The sequence below is a fragment of the Tachypleus tridentatus genome, chromosome 13 (assembly GCF_004210375.1).
Source record: "Tachypleus tridentatus isolate NWPU-2018 chromosome 13, ASM421037v1, whole genome shotgun sequence".
In the NCBI taxonomy this organism is placed as follows: domain Eukaryota; kingdom Metazoa; phylum Arthropoda; class Merostomata; order Xiphosura; family Limulidae; genus Tachypleus; species Tachypleus tridentatus.
Genome location: NC_134837.1, coordinates 181,819,860 through 181,841,204, shown reverse-complemented (window position 1 = coordinate 181,841,204; position 21,345 = coordinate 181,819,860). Strand labels below are relative to the sequence as shown.

At 34.2% G+C, this 21,345-nt stretch overlaps 1 protein-coding gene across 1 annotated transcript; it reads right to left on the bottom strand.

Moving 5' to 3' along the window:
- Window positions 1-2,254: 2,254 nt before the first annotated feature.
- On the bottom strand, window positions 2,255-20,208 carry LOC143239671 (uncharacterized). Its single transcript, XM_076481017.1, has 3 exons — window positions 20,046-20,208; window positions 9,413-9,514; window positions 2,255-6,291 (listed from the first exon to the last, which is right to left on the bottom strand). The coding sequence occupies exons 2-3, from the start codon at window positions 9,464-9,466 to the stop codon at window positions 4,585-4,587; spliced, it is 1,761 nt and encodes a 586-aa protein (XP_076337132.1). The 5' UTR covers window positions 9,467-9,514; window positions 20,046-20,208; the 3' UTR covers window positions 2,255-4,584.
- Window positions 20,209-21,345: the final 1,137 nt, after the last annotated feature.

The window sequence follows — 21,345 nt, the reverse complement described above, 5'->3', positions numbered from 1 at the left end:
TGGGCTATTCTTTTAAGAACGAACAATGTGATTGAACGTCACATTATAGCACCCCCACGGCTGAAAGGGCGAATATATTTGATGTGACGAGGATTCGAACCTGTAACCCTCGGATTACGACTCGAGCGCATTAACCACCTGGCCATGCTGGATCAAATTGCTGGGTAAAAACAAACTACATTTATGTTTGAAACTACTAAATAATGTTTTTAAATCGTGGTAACAGTGAGTACATAGTCTGGAGTCTGATGTAGTTTCGCTTCTTTCATGTTCTCCATAAAAACATGAGTTATAAATGATGTGTGTACTCTAAATAACGAACTGAAAATGTTTACACTGTTATAAGTAGTAACTTAAGAAATGGATAACAAGCTTGGAACTGAACGACTTAAATGATACCAGTTAATGAATATACTCCTTTAAGAGTATAAATATTAATTGAAAATGAAGAAACTCGGTTGTAATAGCATCTATTTTATCAACAATTAACTATGGTTATGAGCAACAATGAAACGTTGGTTTTTGTTTCTATTGTCAGCAATTCACCATCTCATTTCACCATCTTCACTCATTTCACCATCTTCGCCCATTTCACCATCTTCACTCATTTTTTTGTTTCATTTTAAAATCACAATTTTTTTAGATGCGTGGCTTCAATTATAGAAATAAGCGTTTGGTGGATAGATTATGGAAAAGTTAAGTCAACTTTATTTGCTGCAACGTTTGTTTGTTTTTGTATTAAGCACAAATTTGAACAATGAGCTATATAAACTGTGTCGCCTCCAAATGACACAGCGGTATGCTTGCGGTTTCGATACCCATGATGGGGACAGCACTCATTGCTCATTGTGCAGTTTTGTGCTTAAATAGAAACAAACAATCAAACTATGCTGTGTTTAAAAATATAAATATACATTTTAATAACTCAGCTGACAGAGACAAATTCTCTACACAAACTGTCAGTGTAACTTTTTTTCCTTTTTACACAAAATGGTTTCAGTTATTACATGTACTGCGGTTTCTAAAAGCGTGTTACAAGTAATAGTGTTACAGAAAGCATTTTAATACACATAATAATGTTTATATTATATCAGCAAACTATTTGTCCTGTTTCGTGTTAGTCGATACGACATCGGAAAATACTCGTTAAACACGACTTTCCAAAAATATATTCAGTTATTAAGTACAAACCAGATTTAATAATAAATATATAACGTTTTAATTTAAGCGTGTATTACTGTAAAATCTGCCTAAATAACATCTTAATAATTCTAATGTATTCAAAAACTACATAATGATTCTACTTTTCATGTAATATCATTTTAGCTTGAAAAATAGGTATTATTTAATTAGGTGTTGTGTCAGTACCTGTTTATCGTTGACACTGAATCACGCAAAATATCTTTCAGTTGTTTCCGTCACAGACAGTGCAATAGTAGCGTGTACATTGTCACCTGGTGAGAAACTCCATTACTAGAAAATTACTTTAAAATTTACCCATTCTCAAATTTAAACTTCATGAAGTAAGTCTGATAAAAAAAGAAATGGATAGGAACCTATGTAATGACGAAACGACGACAGATTTTCCCCTAAACCAAAGTTCTTAATTTTAACAGAGTCAGCTCTTCAATGTTATATACTTTGTTTTGTTATGGAAACGAGTTAAAAATTTATAGTATATTGCAATAAACGATACGATGCGAATAAGTTTGGGTAAATAATTAAACATACAGCAAAAAATAATCTGTTAAAATTAACTCGAACAAATACTTTTTGAAACATGTTAGCCGTTCTGAGTTTGACTTAGGTCAAATATTTTCACAAACTTTGCCTGTTAAAAATGGGACGTTTTGATGAGAGCAACTGTGCAACACATATTGCGGTTACAGCCCACGATAAACAGAATGACTGTTTGTTGTTACGTGTAAAGTTGCACAGTGGGATATATGGTCTATGTAATCTGACGGGATTTTATCCCGAATATTAGCGATGTAAGTCGTGAAGCTTACTGCTTAGTCACCGATTGATTCAAAAACTAAAATATCATTTATATTCGTTTTTTTAATTCCGCTTTTGAAAATCTCCCAGTTTCAAAATTAAATAATAGCTACATCCCATTATTATTTAAATATTACTTTGAGAATGATATTCATTCACATCCTTACTAGTAAAATAAAAACAAGTTTTAAAATGGAAAAGTGTTTTATTTTATATAAGATAAAAAAATTGAAGAGTCATTGGTAAATATTTCAATACAAAGTTTAAAAATGAAAATCAGCAGAATGATAAATTTTCGTTCATATTTTAAACATCAGGGTATACTCAAAGGAAACGGTGAAGAGTTTCGTTTAATTCTAGTTTCAGTTATCTAATCAACAAAATCTGTTTTCAGATTACTTTATTCCATTTTGAAAGCTTCACTCTTTCGGTTTTTTTGAGACAATTTTGTTAAAAACTTGTTATTCACAGCCTTTAAATTACCGGACAGGTAAAATGTTTATTATAACTTAAGTTGAGAACATTAAAGAAATACTTAGAAAGAAATCGTTTTCCGTTGTCTGTCGTTCTTAAACAGAATAATCCACAGGAAAAACTGAAAAATAAACACGCCGTCTGTTATATGTCATGAAGAAAACCATTACTTCATTCATACCCTACCTACACAGTATTTCAAATAAAATTAAGAACTATGAAACAGATGTGTCTAGAGTCTAGGATACAGACTCTGTTTATTTTTATTGTAAGTTGTCCTCTTTTAAATTTGAATCATTCTGTCAGGTTAGATTTGTTAATTATGTATGAGTTCATGTGCCTGAATTAGCCACTAAAGGGCTCTAAAGTTGAATAAATAAACAACATATAGCTGAAGTTTACAATACTAACAGCATTGTGAGCCTACAATGCTAGTAGTATTGTGGCAATTTGTTTTTATTTGGAGGGGATCTACTTCATTCCAACTTAAAATGTTAGAATTTTCGTCCATTAAATTAGAAAATCAGCCCTTAGCACAAGATAAGCACACTACCACTACATGTTCAATTGTAAAAATTCCAAAAAAAACAGCACATATTTCGATCATTAAGAAAAACAAACAAATGCAACACAAACACCAACAGGGTGAATAAAAGCGCCCCCTCAACAACAATAACAACAATAGAAAGGTCAGTAAAAGTTGTTATCCATCTGATGTGAATGACAACAATAGAAAGGTCAGTGAAAGTTGTCATCCAACTGGCGTAAATTACAACAATAGAATGGTCAATAAAATTGTCCATCCCTCTGGTGCAGATCACAACAATAGATCAGTAAAAGTTGTCATCCCCCTGGCGTGAATTACAACAATGGAAAAGTCAATAAAAGAGGTAATCCAGCTGATTTGGATAACAACAATAGAAATAGAAATAATGATGTGGATCACAACAATGGAATTGTCTCATTGACCGTTGTTAAGATTGATTAATCGAGGAAACCAAAAATATGATTGGACCTATAATTAAAATTTGTATTTATTACGTATGTTTGGAGTTACATACTATGTATCTCAGTCAAATACTCTTAGCTGTTTTTAACACCAGTAATTAAATTATAAAAGTATCTTTACACACAGAATGCTTTAATCCTTAGATTATTTATTTAATTATTTTAAACTCCGTTGGGAGACAGTTGCAGGAGCAGTGTTCTTGTTTGTGGTTAATCACAGAGCAGTACGTTGAGTTGTTTGTGCTGTTCCTACCACGGGTATAGAAACCCTATTTTTATCATTATTATCTTTCAGTGGAAGCAGTGGTATTATGAGACCATACTTATGTCGACATTTTACTTACGTACGTTTGAGTCTAACGTTAAGTAACAACTTGCTTGTGGAAGTTTACGATAATGATATGTTTGTTTCGGTTCATCACGGAGAATCGAACCTGGACTTTAGCATTTAAGTCTGTAAAGTTACCTGTGACCAATTATTTAAAAACCTTTTATATTCACAGCACTTTAGTATATATTGTTATTAGGTTTATCCACAGTAAGGTTTATTTATATCCATTCAGTAGATCCAATGCAGCACAAATACCAACAAGGTGAATAAAAGCACTCATCCCTCTGGTGTGGATCACAACAATAGAATTCATAACATTATCAAATAACTATAGAGTAACGTAAATCTGTTATTCTACCGTTTTTAGGATGGAGGCTATCTGAAAGTAAGTTATCAATAGATTTTTTTCCTTATTTACATCATTTGATACACCTAGTGAAAAATATCACAAACCCATTACCTTCCAAACAAGCGAAATAAACTAAGACTTTTTGAGAAATCTCATTGGCAGGCAAGTATACCAAAATGTCACGGACGGATATTTTGTTTATATTTAAACAGATTAAGTGAAGTTCCATCGTCCTTCAGTGTCGTTTGCTTTTTTTAAGTATGAGCAGGCAGAAGTTTGTTGTATTGGAATAAAAATTAACAGCGTCATTATGTACCGCGTTTTGGTTACTTACACATCAATATTCATAGACAGTCCTTCAACAGCTATGTCTTCCTGAAAAATAAATAAACCCGGAAAGCTAACAGTTACATCCAGTGACTTTTCATTGTGTCGCAGTCTCTGTTGATGCTCTTACAAATTCCGGGTGTTCATTACATATTACAGTTTCATCAGAAGGGATGTCTTTTGTTGTTAAGTGGCGAACTCGAAGGAAGAGAAAGGCAGCCACTAATGAAGAGACAATCAAGAGTAGCAAGAGAATAATTAATCCAGCAACAAATCCCGGAACAGACATGCAGATGGCGCTGGATTCAAATCCAGTGACGCTGGAGTACACATCAACAGGGGTCTCTTTAGTTCCTGAAAGAGGCAATGTGAAGTCTACGTCACCAGGAGCGACTACTTGAATAACTCTCTGAGTCCGGATATCCGTAGATTCGGGGATTTGTCGACGTCGTCTTGTCGTGCTATTGAGTTCCAGCTCTTTTGATCTAAGAGAAGCGTCACTGGAGCGGGGCATACCTACCCCTCCGGTACCAGATACAGCATATCCTGTGGAAATCTTCATATCACTTGTTCCTTCTGGAAGCTGTTCGCCATCACGGTTTAAGAACGCTGATTGATAGTCCTCATCATGAGGACTGTTAGGTCCCAAGTACTGGGCTGAATCAGAAATGCCATAAGGACTGGAGCTGGGATTTGGTTCTTTCCTTGTGGGTTTAATATCAGCGTTGACTGGTTTTGCCTCTGAATAAGCAGCAGACTGGTCACGAGGTGCAGGCAAGTAGCCTCCACCCAAATCTCCTCCGCACTGTGGAATAGGGCACTCATGTCTACACACCTGGATAATGCACTGGAAATGGACATTCATGGAGTCTGGGAACTTAAAAGCTTGGAAATAAGCATAAGAGACGACGGAGGCAGACGCTCCAAAGTTTGGAACTTTCTGAAACCTGCTCATAATCTTTGATCTCACTATACACCCATAATTGTCAACTAACTGGATAGTTTGAGTTTTACCATCATGAGCAATGCAGTTTCTCACAAGCATGTCAAATTTGTGTTCATCGTCCTTGATGGCAAGAACCATAGTCATTGTTTGGCCAATCTTAACAATCCCGGCTACCTCACTAGCCCAAGGTCCCTTGCCTGCTTGGATCTGCATCCAGCATTGGATGTTATCACCCAAGAAGTTGGCTGTTACAGCATCAAGCATGTCTACGTTGAAAGGCCTGAAAGTTACAGCCTTTTCGTAGTAGTCATACCAAGTACAGCGAAGTCTGCGGGCCTGGTCCCATATCTCTTGAACTTGGGGGTCATACTGGATAATAACTGTATTCTCGATGAATAGGCCACCCCCATACCCTCCCTCACCTCCATGTGGGCCATGTTGTTGTTGGCTACTAGTCATCCCACATTTACCTAGAAATATCTCAAAGTTAACGATCTCATGACCAATCCCTGGAGGTAAATGGACACAATTATGGTCACTGTAGTGACCCTTGCTAAATATCATCCCATAAAATGGACGGTCGAATTCGATATTCACTTTCATGTGATTTTTCTCACATTTGACATTCAAAGCATTAATCTGAGGCATGTCTGGGCGTCCTGCAGGCCATAGATCGTGTGGTCCTACTTCAGGGTATGTTCCTTGGTCAGGACCTCCTCCACCAGATACATAGACAGGTACATCATTATAAGCCGGACCGTTACCTTGTATCTGTGGATAAGACCTATGTTCAGCAGGTATTTTAGCCAATTCTTCTTGTTGTAGGTCCTGGGAACTATGAATCTCTTTAGCCGATATCTAGAAAGGATTAAAGAAGAAACTCACCTGTTCATATTTGTGAGACAAAATTGAAATAATGATGAATAAACAATAAAAATTAAACTAGAAACAATAGTAACCTAATAAAGCTTTGGTTCATGATTAGTAAAGTGGCAAACAAGGAATACATAAATATATATGTTGATGCTTTAAATTCAGAAAAAAATACAATTTATCTAAACAAACACAGATCTTATTAACTAGATTTACCGATTTGTCAGTTGAAAGTAAGTCGGTTGTTTGTTTAAAACTTCTGTCTTTGAGTTAATATAGAAAGATACTGTTCAGATATAATGATAACTCCTCAAGATCTTTATAGTATGATGAGGATTTTGGAGATAAAAAAGCATACATACATGTGACACTGTTTCAGCAATGTTTTACACATTGTTTTCCAGAGTTAAAATTCCACTAAGAATCTTAATTTTCTGTTTACCTATGTTTATCCTACGAAGATACTGTGTTCCTATTAATAAAGGCCCGGCAAGACCAGGTGGTCAGGGTGCTTGACACATAAGTCGCGGGTCGCGAGTTCGAATCCCCGTCACACCAAACATGTTCGCCCTCTCAGCTGTGAGGGCGTTCTAATGTGACGGTCAATCCCTCTGTTCGTTGGTAAAAAGAAATGCCCAAGAGTTGCCAGTGAGTGGTATTGGCTAATTGCCTTCCCTCTAGTCTTACACTACTAAATTAGGGACGGCTAGAGCAGATAGCCCTGGTGTAGCTTTGCGCAAAAATTCAAAAACAAGCATACATATTAATAAATCACTTCTTGTATACACGCTTAGGGCTGACGACATCTCAGTATTCTGTTGTTTTTATTTTTTAATGACACGAACACGGAAGTCTCCGGGTGTTTATTTATCTTGGCATTATGTGTATGACCGTAACGAACTAGAAGAAAAACACCGTGAAATAAGATGTTACGAACTTCCTCGCTAGTATAGAGTGGATTTGTTCGCTTCTTTCGTTTCTTTACGCTACACTAGTCGTGCCTCGGGGTCTTATTCTTTATCTAAACTGAAAACCGAACTTGAAGTCAGTGGGTCATCTTGTACCGTGTGGTTCATACAGCTCTAGTCAAAATCAGTTACGTGTGAAGAAATACAGCGATTCTTTTACTGACGACATGAGGTTGAATTTACGTACTATAATATGTCTAACATTACTTTCAGTATCAGAGTCTGAAGTCTTAACATTGTTCACGGGCGTAAGTTAAATAAATTCTGCAGGCAGGAAATATGAGCTAGAATGTCTTCTACCTGAATTCTCATTTGACGTTTCTCTTGAAGAATATTTAAAGCATATAAAGTAAAGAGTTATACTCTATCTTATAAGAAATAAAGATCTTACTTGATGTGGGTATTCGTTAACATGTTATTTCTTAACAACTAAAAGTTTGGTTTGAATTTGTTTGCTGGAATTTAGATTTTAAGAGAACAAAATGGACGTCATTTCTACTTTAGGCTTTAATATGTAATTAAATCTTTTATTCCAAATATATATTTCAATTTCTGTGTTCTTTTGTTTTTCAATTTCGCGCAAAGCTACAGAAGGGCTATCTGCGTCTATAATTTAGCAGTGAAAGACTAGAGGGAAGACAACTAGTCATCACCACCCACCGCCAACTGTTGGGCTACTCTTTTACCAACGAATAATTGGATTGATCGTCACATTATAACGCCCTCACAGCTGAAATAGCGAGCATATTTGTTGTGACACGGATTCGAACCCGCGACCCTCAGATTACAAGTCGAATGTCTTAACCACTGGCCATGCCGGGCCAACAAATAAAGGTTTTATTTGGGTGTTATTTGATATGTTAACTCATAATTAATAAATAAAGGCCTCAATTGATATATTTTATCACGAATTTGAGTGTTAGCTGGTTGCTATCTCATAACAAATAAAGCTCAATTGGTTTTAGTGTTTTTATTAACAATTCATTTCCGATGTGATATTGATAAACTGAATCAATGTCAGTAACAAACTTCATTGTTTATTTACTTGGAACGAAGCACACAGATACATAGTGGGCTATTTGTGCTCTGCCCATCACGGGTATCAAAACCCGATTTTTAACGGTGCGCATCCGCAGACATACCGCTGTGCCACTGGGGGGGCCAAACTTCATTGATTACTATGTTTTACGATTGGTCAACTTACGTTATGTAATAAACATCACTGACCAGCATATATCATAAGTAACAACAGGCGTTGCTTGTACTAAAGTTGTATTTGTTACAATAATTTTAGTGCCTCAACATGTCGTTACAGTCCATATCGTGAGGCTTAGTCACGTTGAAATCTGGCAACCGTGCGCTTGACAATATCCCTTCTGCGTAGTTTCCATTGCAAAAGCCTCAATCTAAAGATGTCCTATCCAAAGCACACCACTCCTCCCTGCAGGATTTTCACAATCCATTCTGTGTATGAAGACAACGGTTTCTCAGTGTCTGTTTCAACATTTGATTCACATATTCAAACCATCTTTAATATACTATACTCGACCCGTTGTGATCACACAAAAAAGGAGTCGGAAACAATAATTTTCTTGGGGTCTTTCAAGATTCTTAGAAGATAGTGACTAATAATGTCAGTACAGTATAGTACATTAGTACTCTGATCTTTATCTATCAAATGGTCTTCTCTACCTAGTTAGTCTACCTGTTCTGATTTTACTAAAACAATACGTAACAGTTGGACAATTTTGCTCATGAATATTCTTTCTCTATATTCTGCTTGCGTTATTTGTATTCATGAATACTTTGCTATTTAACGTGAACTCGAACATAATAATGTGTTTAATAAAAATGTTTGATAGTGAAACGTACTTACTGTTTTATTTCATTTATCTGTAGGTTTAAAACATTTTAAGTGTGTTTGATTTTAAGTTACTATTTATGACTCTTTTCTAAGTACTTTCATGTTTCCAGTGTAACAAAAAAAATATATTACTTTTTAATAGTGCTTGTGCAAAGCTACAGTAAAATATATTATGAATTTTTTCTCGTAAAATAAATAACAATATTTAGTTTGAAGGGGATGACACTTTGTATGAATTTACAAGAAAAATAATTTATGTAAGACTGAAACTTACCTGTGTTATTAAGACAATAACAATAGGTATTAAAAGTAACCTTCGTTGAAGCATACTGTAGTGTTTCTCACTTTAATTTCCGGTTCCACACGTTAGCAAAACCTGCGTTAATACAGAAATATGTTAAGAACTTATATGTAAGAAACAACACACTGTGGTTTATTAAACGTTTAATGTTATTGTGTCAGTTCTTTAGTATTTGTTTGTTTTAGCGCAAAGCCACTTTGTGGTGCTTCCTGTGTGCACCGCACGGAACCGAACTCAGAATTTAGCATTTTAAGACCGTATACTTAACTCTGGTCCATCAGGATATTCTCTTTGTTATTATTGATGTGTTTTTATGAGCAGAAAAAGAATACATCCTTCACTAAATATGTACTATTAAATCAATCATAGGACAGACAGCAATGTTGCATTCTTTACTAAGCCTACATCTTTAAAACATTCACTGTACAAACAGCAATGTTACATCCTTTACTAAATATACAACTTTAAAACATTCACTGGACAGACAGCAATGTTGCATTCTTTACTAAGCCTACATCTTTAAAACATTCACTGTACAAACAGCAATGTTACATCCTTTACTAAATATACAACTTTAAAACATTCACTGAACAGACAGCAATGTTGCATTCTTTACTAAGTCTACATCTTTAATACATTCACTGTACAAACAGCAATGTTAGATCCTTTACTAAATATACAACTTTAAAACATTCACTGAACAGACAGCAATGTTGCATTCTTTACTAAGCGTACATCTTTAAATCATTCACTGTACAAACAGCAATGCTACATCCTTTACTAAGTGTACATCTTTAAAACATTCACTGTACAAAAAGCAATGATACATCCTTTACTAAGTGTACATCTTTAAAACATTCACTGTACAAAAAGCAATGTTAAGTCTTTTACTAAATGTACAACTTTAAAAAATTCACTGGACGGACAGCAATGTCACATCCTTTACTAAATGTGCAACTTTAAAACATTCATCAGACAGCATAGGTAAGTTTTTCACTAAAGATATGTCTTAAGAGCATTAGCTAAACAAACTGATTGGTATTTAGCACTTGGAATATACTCGTAGTGTGTTATATGGAGAGCTGTTCAACTTACAAGCATATTAAAAGTAGACATTTAATCATATTTGTATATTTAGAAAATACACAAAACTAACGAATACGGTAAGATTATATTAAAACTATTCAGCATTTAACCCTGTTACAGGTTACATTAGGTATCGTGTTAAAATTATCTAGTAGATTTACTCCAGGTAGAATCACCGTGTAGTGACTGTGTTAGGACTGTATACTGTTATCAAAAATACATTAACAGCATGATAGATCATTCAACTACACTGGTGCATCTATGTTATTCTTTGGGTGGTTGTGTTTACTACTAGCTGTCTGTGTGGTAGATGCTTCATTGTATAGCTTTTCTTACAGTATTCGATAGAGAAGATTAGTTTTAAAGTTATGTTTTTACAATTATAATACACAGCATCGTGTCAGATGCTTCATTTGATTACTGTAATTAGGATTTTCGAAACATAAACAACATAATGAACTTTTCACTATATTTACCTCACAGATTAAAGGTTTCATTCTTATTGTGCTACATGAATCCTCCATATATATATACTATTAGAAACCGGGTTTTAATATCCGTGGTGGTTAGAGCACAGATAGCCACTTATGTAACATTTGCTTAGTAACAAACGACGGGTTGCTACTTGACTATAATCCATGCATAAACTCCGCGTGCGTGCATGGCACATTTACCATATAAGTTTAGAGTATATAAGATAAACCACATACTTAATAAGAAACTAAAATATTATATTTCATGGTACATTTGCCCTAAACTGTCTTCGAAACACACTACACGGTACATTTTCCCTGAAAGACTATCTTCGAAACACACTACATGCTACAATTTCCCTGAAAGACTATCTTCGAAACACACTACACGGTATATTTTCCCTGAAAGACTATCTTCGAAACACATTACACGGTACATTTTCCCTGAAAGACTATCTTCGAAGCACGCTACATGGTACGTTTTCCTTGAAATATTATCTTCAAAACTGTCTATAAGTCACATTTCCTTTCAAGACTGTCCCAGAAACACATCACATGGTACAGGATTTTGTTGTTGTTTATTTTCATTTAGAAATCAAGCGCCAAACTTCGTTACTATATTGTTAGGCTATTCTTTGCCTTCTAAATATTTATAAAATTCTTAGATTATACTTGCACGTAAAATTCCTCGTCACCCGACATATTCAACAAGAATTAAAATATTACGTTCATATTTCATTATTACAAAGACTTCCCAATATAGGGACCGTTCTTTGTTTACTGGTTTATTAATTTTTCGTTACACTTTAAACATTTTTTTTTATTTTTAGTTATTTTTACCACAAACGATTTCTAATAAAAACAGTTTATAAAACATCATTAAAACTCTTCACGTTAATGTTTCCACGATCGTACTATGTGTATATTCTTAATATAAATTCTCCCTATTTCAAAGTATACGTCATCTTTGATAGATTTCCAATAGTTATTGATTATTGCCAGAGTGCGTATGATTTTGTTTAGAATTAAGCACAAAGCTACACAATGGGCTATCTGTGCTCTACCAACCACGGGTATTGAAACTCGATTCTTAGTGGTTTAAGTACGCAGATAAACTGCTGTGTCACTAGGTAGCAAGTGAGTACGAAATCATGTATCTCCGATTCATCAATAAATGCATCTAATGTAGGTCTTACGACACGAAAATCAGTTCAAATTATTCCTTGATACCGTCACCTCAAATCTCAACAACAGGTATTCCAAAATGGAACTTAATACAATACTTACTTACATTTATGGTGCAGTCTATCAGTCCTACTAAAATGTGGTAAAACTTTAAACGGAATCGACACACGATTTAATTTTTAAGACAAATATATCTCGATCTTCTAGTGATTAATATGTCTATAAAAAGGAAAGACTCAAGTGAACAGCTGACAAACCTATTGTTGCTACCACTGTTTTTAGGTAACTAAGCCATACGGACATTCATAACCACACACAAGTGCACTCTAGCCTAGCTTATAATTATCTTTCATTCTACATCGAAGCTCGCCCTCTGTTAGCAACCTAGTTACTTACGTGAAGTTCACCGCGAGCTACTTTCCGTTCAAATGGAATAGAGGATGGTGTTACACGTTAATTGTTACTAACAACAGATTACAGATTCTTCAGACGTCTTTTCTTCACGTAACAGGGCATTATCTTCATATAATGCTTCCAACAGCTATATTACGCATATAGGACAAGTCTATTTGGGTTTACACTGGAATTCACGGCATGCACTAGAAACGAGACAATCACCACCAAGCTTTTCTTGCAAAGTTTCGAATCAGTGACTCAGTATTAACAGAAAACTTCAAGTGACTTATGTTGTAACCATAACCGAAGATCATACTATTCAGTGCTACACAAATGATCCTTATTGTTCTCAGACCAACGCTACACACACACACAAAAAAGGACCGAGAAGCTCTTTGGTTCTTGTTTCTTACCATGGGCCACAAGAGTGGATATTTGTATTCTTCTTGTATTCATGTGTAAAAATGTGGAAATAAGTTTCTCTTTAAGACTGATTTCATCGTCTTATGAAGTGACTGTCTTTTCTTCTCTAAATTGATATTTCAAATATTTTCGTTTGTTTGTTTTTTAATTTCGCACAAAGCTACACAAAGGCTATTGCGGCAGCTGTCCTTAATTCAGCAGTGTAAATCTAGCTGGAAAGGTCATCATCACCACCCACTGCCAACTTTAGGGCTACTCTTTTACTAACGAATAGTTGGATTGACCGTAACATTATAACGCCGCCACGGCTGAAAAGACGAGTATGTTTGGTGCGACGGGGATTCGAACCCGCGACTCTCAGATTACGAGTCGAGCACCCTAACGACGTGGCTATTCAAATATTTTCGGCAAGCACGTGTTTTAATCAACAAATCTGTTTGAGAACGAAAGTTTCTCCCTTTCTCTGGGCTCTTAAATGTTATACAATTTTAAATACTGAAAGTAAAATTATTATTTTATCTTCTGTGGAATTAGCTGTTATATCTCCAATATATTTACACGTTATTTATATATAAACATGTAGAACGTTATAGAAAGTACCACATTAACTACTGAGAGTTGTATAATGCCACGTTATTTATATTTAAGCATATAGAGCACTATAGAAAGTACCCTATTTACAAGCACACAGTTGTATAATGCCATGTTATTTTTATTTTCTCATTTTTCGAAAGTGAAATCCTTCGTTCGCTTTATTGATAGCGAGACATACAACATTTATCTATATAATAATACGACTGATAATCTCTCTATTACGGATAACGTGTTCGCGCATTCTTAGATTATAAGGTGCGTACATATTTCATGACAGACAGAAACTGAGTATTATTACAACAGATTAACAGAAATCCGAAAGAAACTTGCACTCAGATTAGCATCTTTATTACAACGGTACTTCTTTAAATACAGGTCTTCTAGAATAATACAAAATAATTTTAACCTCTGACAGCGAAATATTGTCACATACTATAATACTTTTGTCACTATGTCTTATAAGCATACGCAGTAAGATTTTATCCATAAAATTAGTGCAAGCGCCTGCCTGCGCCAGACAGCTGGAAAGCTCAACGAAGAAGTCATTACAACTGAAAGAATAACAAAGATGAATGTAAATTTCTTTATTAATCGCTCAGTAAAATAACATTAAAAGCTTGAAGTTTTCGAAAAGGTCTGACGTAAGATCCTAAAATAATGTTATAAGTTTATTTATCGGCAGTATCAAATACAGCATAGCTCAGCCCTAACTAAACTAACACAAATCTTTAACAAATTTAGGCCTAGTTAAGATTTAATAAAGAATAACTTTATTACAAGTGGACTTGCACATTTCGTTGTCTAAGATTAAGTATCATTTGTGTTATTCTATAACTTTTTTGAATTAAATAAGTACTGTTGTAATAAAGAGACTAAGTTGTCAGCAAACGTTTTGGAAGTCTCTGCTGGTTTATAGTATTCCTTCCATACATATTCCGAAAGTCACATCCTTTATGAAAGAGTGAATTTATTACCTATTACTGTTATACAATAGGCTGAAATTTGTATAGAAGTTTATTAGAAAATTGTTTATAAACAACTTATTGAGTCTTTTTAATGTATGATTGATTTAATTTAAGCACATAGCTGTACAATTGGCTATCTGCACTATGACCGCTTCAGGGATAGAGCTCAGAATGTTAGTGTTATAATTACAAAAACCTGCTACTGAGCTATAGGAGAAGTGGAAGTACACAATAATGACGTAAGGTTACTTTTCGTCTTCAAGTTTGGAGAATACAAACAACTGCTGAATCCATTCTAACATATACACGTAGCCTAAAGGATGATTATATAGTAGCTTCCACTTAAGTGGGTGACCACCTTCGGCTTTTGACATCCTTATGTTACGTACTTGGTTAGAGTGACTTTATTGTATTCGATATTAAGCAGTTCTTCTCTTATTAAAGTGAATATATCTTAGATTACTATCACACACTGGTAACGACAGTCTGTACACAACGTTTCAAAAGAGTTCTATGACCAACAACAACCGAACACACACATAGATACGTTCTCTCCTCATTATAATCTTGGTACAGGGTCCCTCAGGTAATATTCCAGTTAATAAACTCTATCACTTCCTTGATTTCCTATGTTGCACGTGTATTATTACGATATATACTGGTTGAGATATGGCATTTATGCAGGTGGTGACCACAAGGTCATTTATCTAGACTCGTCTTTACACCGAACACAAGAGATATTATATGATATTACACGACTTTTATAGTCCTCTAAGTCTTAATATCTTTTTCATATTATATAATTATACAACTAGAGCATTGATATTCAACTGCAGGCAGTATTCGTGATTGGCCTTACCCCTTTACTTTCAAAACTTGTAAACTAAACGCAACAACTGGTTGGCTGTTTCAAATAATAAGATGTAGATATAACTTCATGTTATTGTCTCAACAACAGTAACTTCAATCATTTTTTATCTTAAATCCTCCAGCTTCGTATTACATTTTTCTTTTTGTTATTAATAATTTATATATTATTCAACCAGTTCATATGCTTCCACCCTCATTTTTCGAGAATTCGAGCATCCAGGAAATTACTGTTTTTTTTTTTTTAATTTCACACAAAACTACTCCAGGGCTATCTGAGCTAGCCGTCCCTAATTTAGCAGTGTAAGACTAGAGGGAAGACAGCTAGTCATCACCATCCACCGTCAATTCCTGGGCTACTCTTTTTATTAACGAACGAATAATGGGATTGACCGTCACATTATAACAACCCCACAGCTGAAAAAGCGAGCATGTCTGGTGCGACCGGGATTCGAAGCCGCGACCTGCAGATTACAAGTCGATCGCCTTAACCCACCTGGCCATGCCGGGCCATCTCCAGGAGATAAGACGTTTCATTTGCTATTGCATATTGTTTTGTGTTTCTAAATAAAACGATATTACGCATATACATATTATTACAACTGAATATTTACATAATTCGATCTACAATGGTCTTAATTTTGTGTTTCACAACACTTGTAGTTCTTCTTAAACAGAAGTAAGATTGGCATGCGGGTTAATGGAGAACGTGAACAAACAGGAACTAGAACAAGATTTCCATGTTTCTTCAAACAGTTACAATCATACGGAATATCTCTAAATATTTATCGGTATATGTATCATATAGGTACATTTACATAAGAAAGTATCGTGTGATGACTTAATTTACCTAATGTGTCCACTATATGCTCATATTGTCGAGTTGTAATTTAAAAAAAGGATCTGTTGATGACATAGTTTACCTAATATGTCCATTCTAGGCTTACAGTGTCGAGTTTTCACTCTTCAGCTCAAACTTTCACCTTTGTGATATGCTACGTAGAACTGTTAAATATATTTTGAAGAATGCGGAATTTGGATTTGTTATACTAAAACTGGTGGAATCCCAGATTTTAAAACTTTACTATTTAGGCTTGTCTCTGGTACACACGATCCACTGTGAGGTAGTAGCTGTGTCCGTTCTCACCATGGTCCTTTACACTTGGAGGTACTTTTCCACCCATCAGATTTGCATAGACACCAGTGTCGATACCAACGAAAACGTATAATATCACAACACCCATAAATACATCATTTTGTTATCATTACGTAAATATCATACTCACATACAACTGTAAACAGAAATACAATTCTTACTCGTGCGTTTCCTTATTCTTATCACACAGTTTGAAAAAACAAACAAACATAAATCAAAACACGACCACAAGCCTTCAAACGATAACGTCTTGAGGATGATTCTCAGAGTTGGCGGAGGGCGCATTTGATTTTAAAAATGGAGTGTTATTAATATTAACAGGTGGATAATAACTTCCCTCTAGTCTGTAAGTTCAAGGTTAGGGACAGCTAGCACAGTAAGTCAGCCCTTCCTTATATGTAACTTTGTGCGAATATGGAAAACAAACAGTTTAATGAAACCGAAAATGTATGAAATCAACATATTGAAAAAGGACCTCTTTAAGATATGTGCATAAAGTAACTGATTTCTGGGTTATTTAATCTTTTTTTAATTATACATGTCATCCTATGACATATTGTTTATAATGTATTACATTAGCATGATAATCAAACATGTCTATGACATATTGTTTATAATGTATTACATTAGCATGATAATCAAACATTTCTATGACATATTGTTTATAATGTATTACATTAGCGTGATAATCAAACATGTCTATGGCATATTGTTTACAATGTATTACATTAGCATGATAATTAAACATTTCTATGACATATTGTTTATAATGTATTACAGTAGCATAATAGTCAAACATGTCTATGACATATTGTTTATAATGTATTACAGTAGCATGACAGTCAAACATGTCTATGACATATTGTTTATAATGTATTACAGTAGCATGACAGTCAAACATGTCTATGACATATTGTTTATAATGTATTATAGTAGCATGATAATCAAACATGTCTATGACATATTGTTTGTAATGTATTACAGTAGCATAATAGTCAAACATGTCTATGACATATTGTTTATAATGTATTACATTAGCATGATAATCAAACATGTCTATGGCATATTGTTTACAATGTATTACATTAGCATGATAATCAAACATGTCTATGGCATATTGTTTATAATGTATTACATTAGCATGATAATCAAACATGTCTATGGCATATTGTTTACAATGTATTACATTAGCATGATAATCAAACATTTCTATGACATATTGTTTATAATGTATTACAGTAGCATAATAGTCAAACATGTCTATGACATATTGTTTATAATGTATTACATTAGCATGATAATCAAACATGTCTATGGCATATTGTTTACAATGTATTACATTAGCATGATAATCAAACATTTCTATGACATATTGTTTGTAATGTATTACAGTAGCATAATAGTCAAACATGTCTATGACATATTGTTTATAATGTATTACAGTAGCATGACAGTCAAACATGTCTATGACATATTGTTTATAATGTATTATAGTAGCATGATAATCAAACATGTCTATGACATATTGTTTGTAATGTATTACAGTAGCATAATAGTCAAACATGTCTATGACATATTGTTTATAATGTATTACATTAGCATGATAATCAAACATGTCTATGGCATATTGTTTACAATGTATTACATTAGCATGATAATCAAACATGTCTATGGCATATTGTTTACAATGTATTACATTAGCATGATAATCAAACATGTCTATGACATATTGTTTGTAATGTATTACAGTAGCATAATAGTCAAACATGTCTATGACATATTGTTTATAATGTATTACAGTAGCATGACAGTCAAACATGTCTATGACATATTGTTTACAATGTATTACATTAGCATGATAATCAAACATGTCTATGGCATATTGTTTACAATGTATTACATTAGCATGATAATCAAACATTTCTATGACATATTGTTTGTAATGTATTACAGTAGCATAATAGTCAAACATGTCTATGACATATTGTTTATAATGTATTACAGTAGCATGACAGTCAAACATGTCTATGACATACTGTTTATAATACATTACAGTAGCATGATAATCAGAACATACATACGATATGTTGTTTATGATAAAAGCGTTACGGAAATATGATAATCAAAAGATACATATGACATATTGTTTTATGATATTATTGTTATAGAAACATAATAGTCAAACATGCTCATACAAGGCAGATACGAACTCCGATATTTAGAGAAACCTGTAAATACTGAGACATTAAAAACAAGAACTGATATTTCTGTTATGGTCTCACTCTTGGTATTTATTGAAATCTTTATTTATAATCACGGTATTGGTTAATTTTTATATTTAAATATTGCTTTCTGTAACTTTGAGTTATGTTTGGTGTTTATACGAACTGTTATGACGTACTAAGTATTAATATTAGAAGCTACCAAACACAGAAAACATTTTTGTGAAAGATTTTTAATCATTTTAGGTATAACTGTCAACAAGTTTCTGTTCTACTATTTTAATACAAACAAAAGCTCGCACGATCTGTAGATTAGCGATGTGTATTGTAAGTACGATTTACTATTCAGGAAAAAGTATTGTAAGGACAATTTATTCATTCTTCAGTAAGAAGTATTGTAAGTACGATTCATTCTTCAGTAAGAAGTATTGTAAGGACAATTTATTCATTCTTCAGTAAGAAGTATTGTAAGTGCAATTCATTCTTCAGTAAGAAGTATTGTAAGTACAATTCATTCTTCAGTAAGAAGTATTGTAAGTACAATTCATTCTTCAGTAAGAAGTATTGTAAGGACAATTCATTCTTCAGTAAGAAGCATTGTAAGGACAATTCATTCTTCAGTAAGAAGTATTGTAAGTACAATTCATTCTTCAGTAAGAAGTATTGTAAGGACAATTCATTCTTCAGTAAGAAGTATTGTAAGGACAATTCATTCTTCAGTAAGAAGTAGTAAGAAGCATTGTAAGGACAATTCATTCTTCAGTAAGAAGTATTGTAAGGACAATTCATTCTTCAGTAAGAAGTATTGTAAGGACAATTTATTCATTCTTCAGTTCATTCTTCAGTAAGAAGTATTGTAAGGACAATTCATTCTTCAGTAAGAAGTATTGTAAGGACAATTCATTCTTCAGTAAGAAGTATTGTAAGGACAATTCATTCTTCAGTAAGAAGTATTGTAAGGACAATTCATTCTTCAGTAAGAAGTATTGTAAGGACAATTCATTCTTCAGTAAGAAGCATTGTAAGGACAATTCATTCTTCAGTAAGAAGCATTGTAAGGACAATTCATTCTTCAGTAAGAAGTATTATAAGTGCGGTTAAAAGAATACCTTACGTAGTAAATTGTTTGCGGTCTAGAACCGAAGTACACAGTTAATGTCTAGAAGTGTTTACGTAAACGAAAGTCATTAGTACTAGAAAACCTAACGATAGACACGACATAAAGATATAAAAACTCACATGAAGTAATAAGTCCAATACGAGAAATCGTTCTATCGGTGGGTCTACTAGATTGATCTTTCCTCGAAGTGTTTTTGTTATCGCCTCTGTGGCCCCTGCCAATCAGACTGCCTACAAACACAACACACCACTCTTCGCAACGTTAACAATGTGACTAGCGCAGCGCGACTTCCTTCGTAACGTTTTATTAGGGATGAGCGCTGACCCGCTATATATGCTCCAGTTTCGCTCGCACATCCTGCTAGGGTGTCGGCGTAAAGCTGTCTCACGAGGGCTCGCCCACTATTCGGGAGGAAAGGAGAGCACGCGGATCTCCTCGTGCGTGTTTACTTGAGACAAACCTTAACAGTTAATTAAATCACAGGTATCGACACAGGTGAAAACAATGAAAGTAACTCTCACAAAACGCGCGTCCTGGGCCTACAGTGTCATTACTAACGGTTACGTTGAGATGTGTGTGTGCGAAACAACCGACAAATATGACGCTAATTGGACTGGAATTTTGACTGTTTGTTTGCAATTAAGCACAAAACTACACAATGGGCTATCTGTGCTATGCCCATCACAGGTATCGAAACCCGTTTTCTAGCAATGTGTGCCCGCAGACGTACCACTGTATTACTTGGGGGTCAATTTTGATTATCAACAGCATTACAAAACAGTAAAAGATGCAAAATTGTAAAAAGGATTATGAAACGAAGTATGGTTGGAAGTCTCTGAATTTTCAGGACATTCATGAGTCTTCTTTCGTATTTATATGAATATTTTCAGGCTATGGAGATGCCGTAGAAATATATAACAGCTACATCTAATTTTACAAATTATTATATTTAATGATATATAATTATTTTACGAGTATACACCATTTGATGAGGACGATACACCCAGGACTGTCCAGAACATAACCATTTGATGAGAGTGATACACCCAGGATTGTCCAGAACGTACACCATTTGGTGGCAATGATACACCCACTATTGTCCAGAACATAAGCATTTGATGAGGGTGATACATCTAGGACTGTACAAAACATACACCATTTGGTGACAATGATACACCCACTATTGTCCAGAACATAACCATTTGGTGAGAGTGATACACCCAGGATTGTCCAGAACGTACACCCTTTGGTAGCAATGATACACCCAATGCTACTGAGGTTTTTCACAAAAGTAACGAAATTTACTTCTGCTAGAAATAAAAAACTAACCCCCTCAAAAAATATAGAATTAGACATTAAAAGTTATAAGTTAAACACTAACAAATAAAGTGTTTCTTGCTTACATATAATTGGTGATGT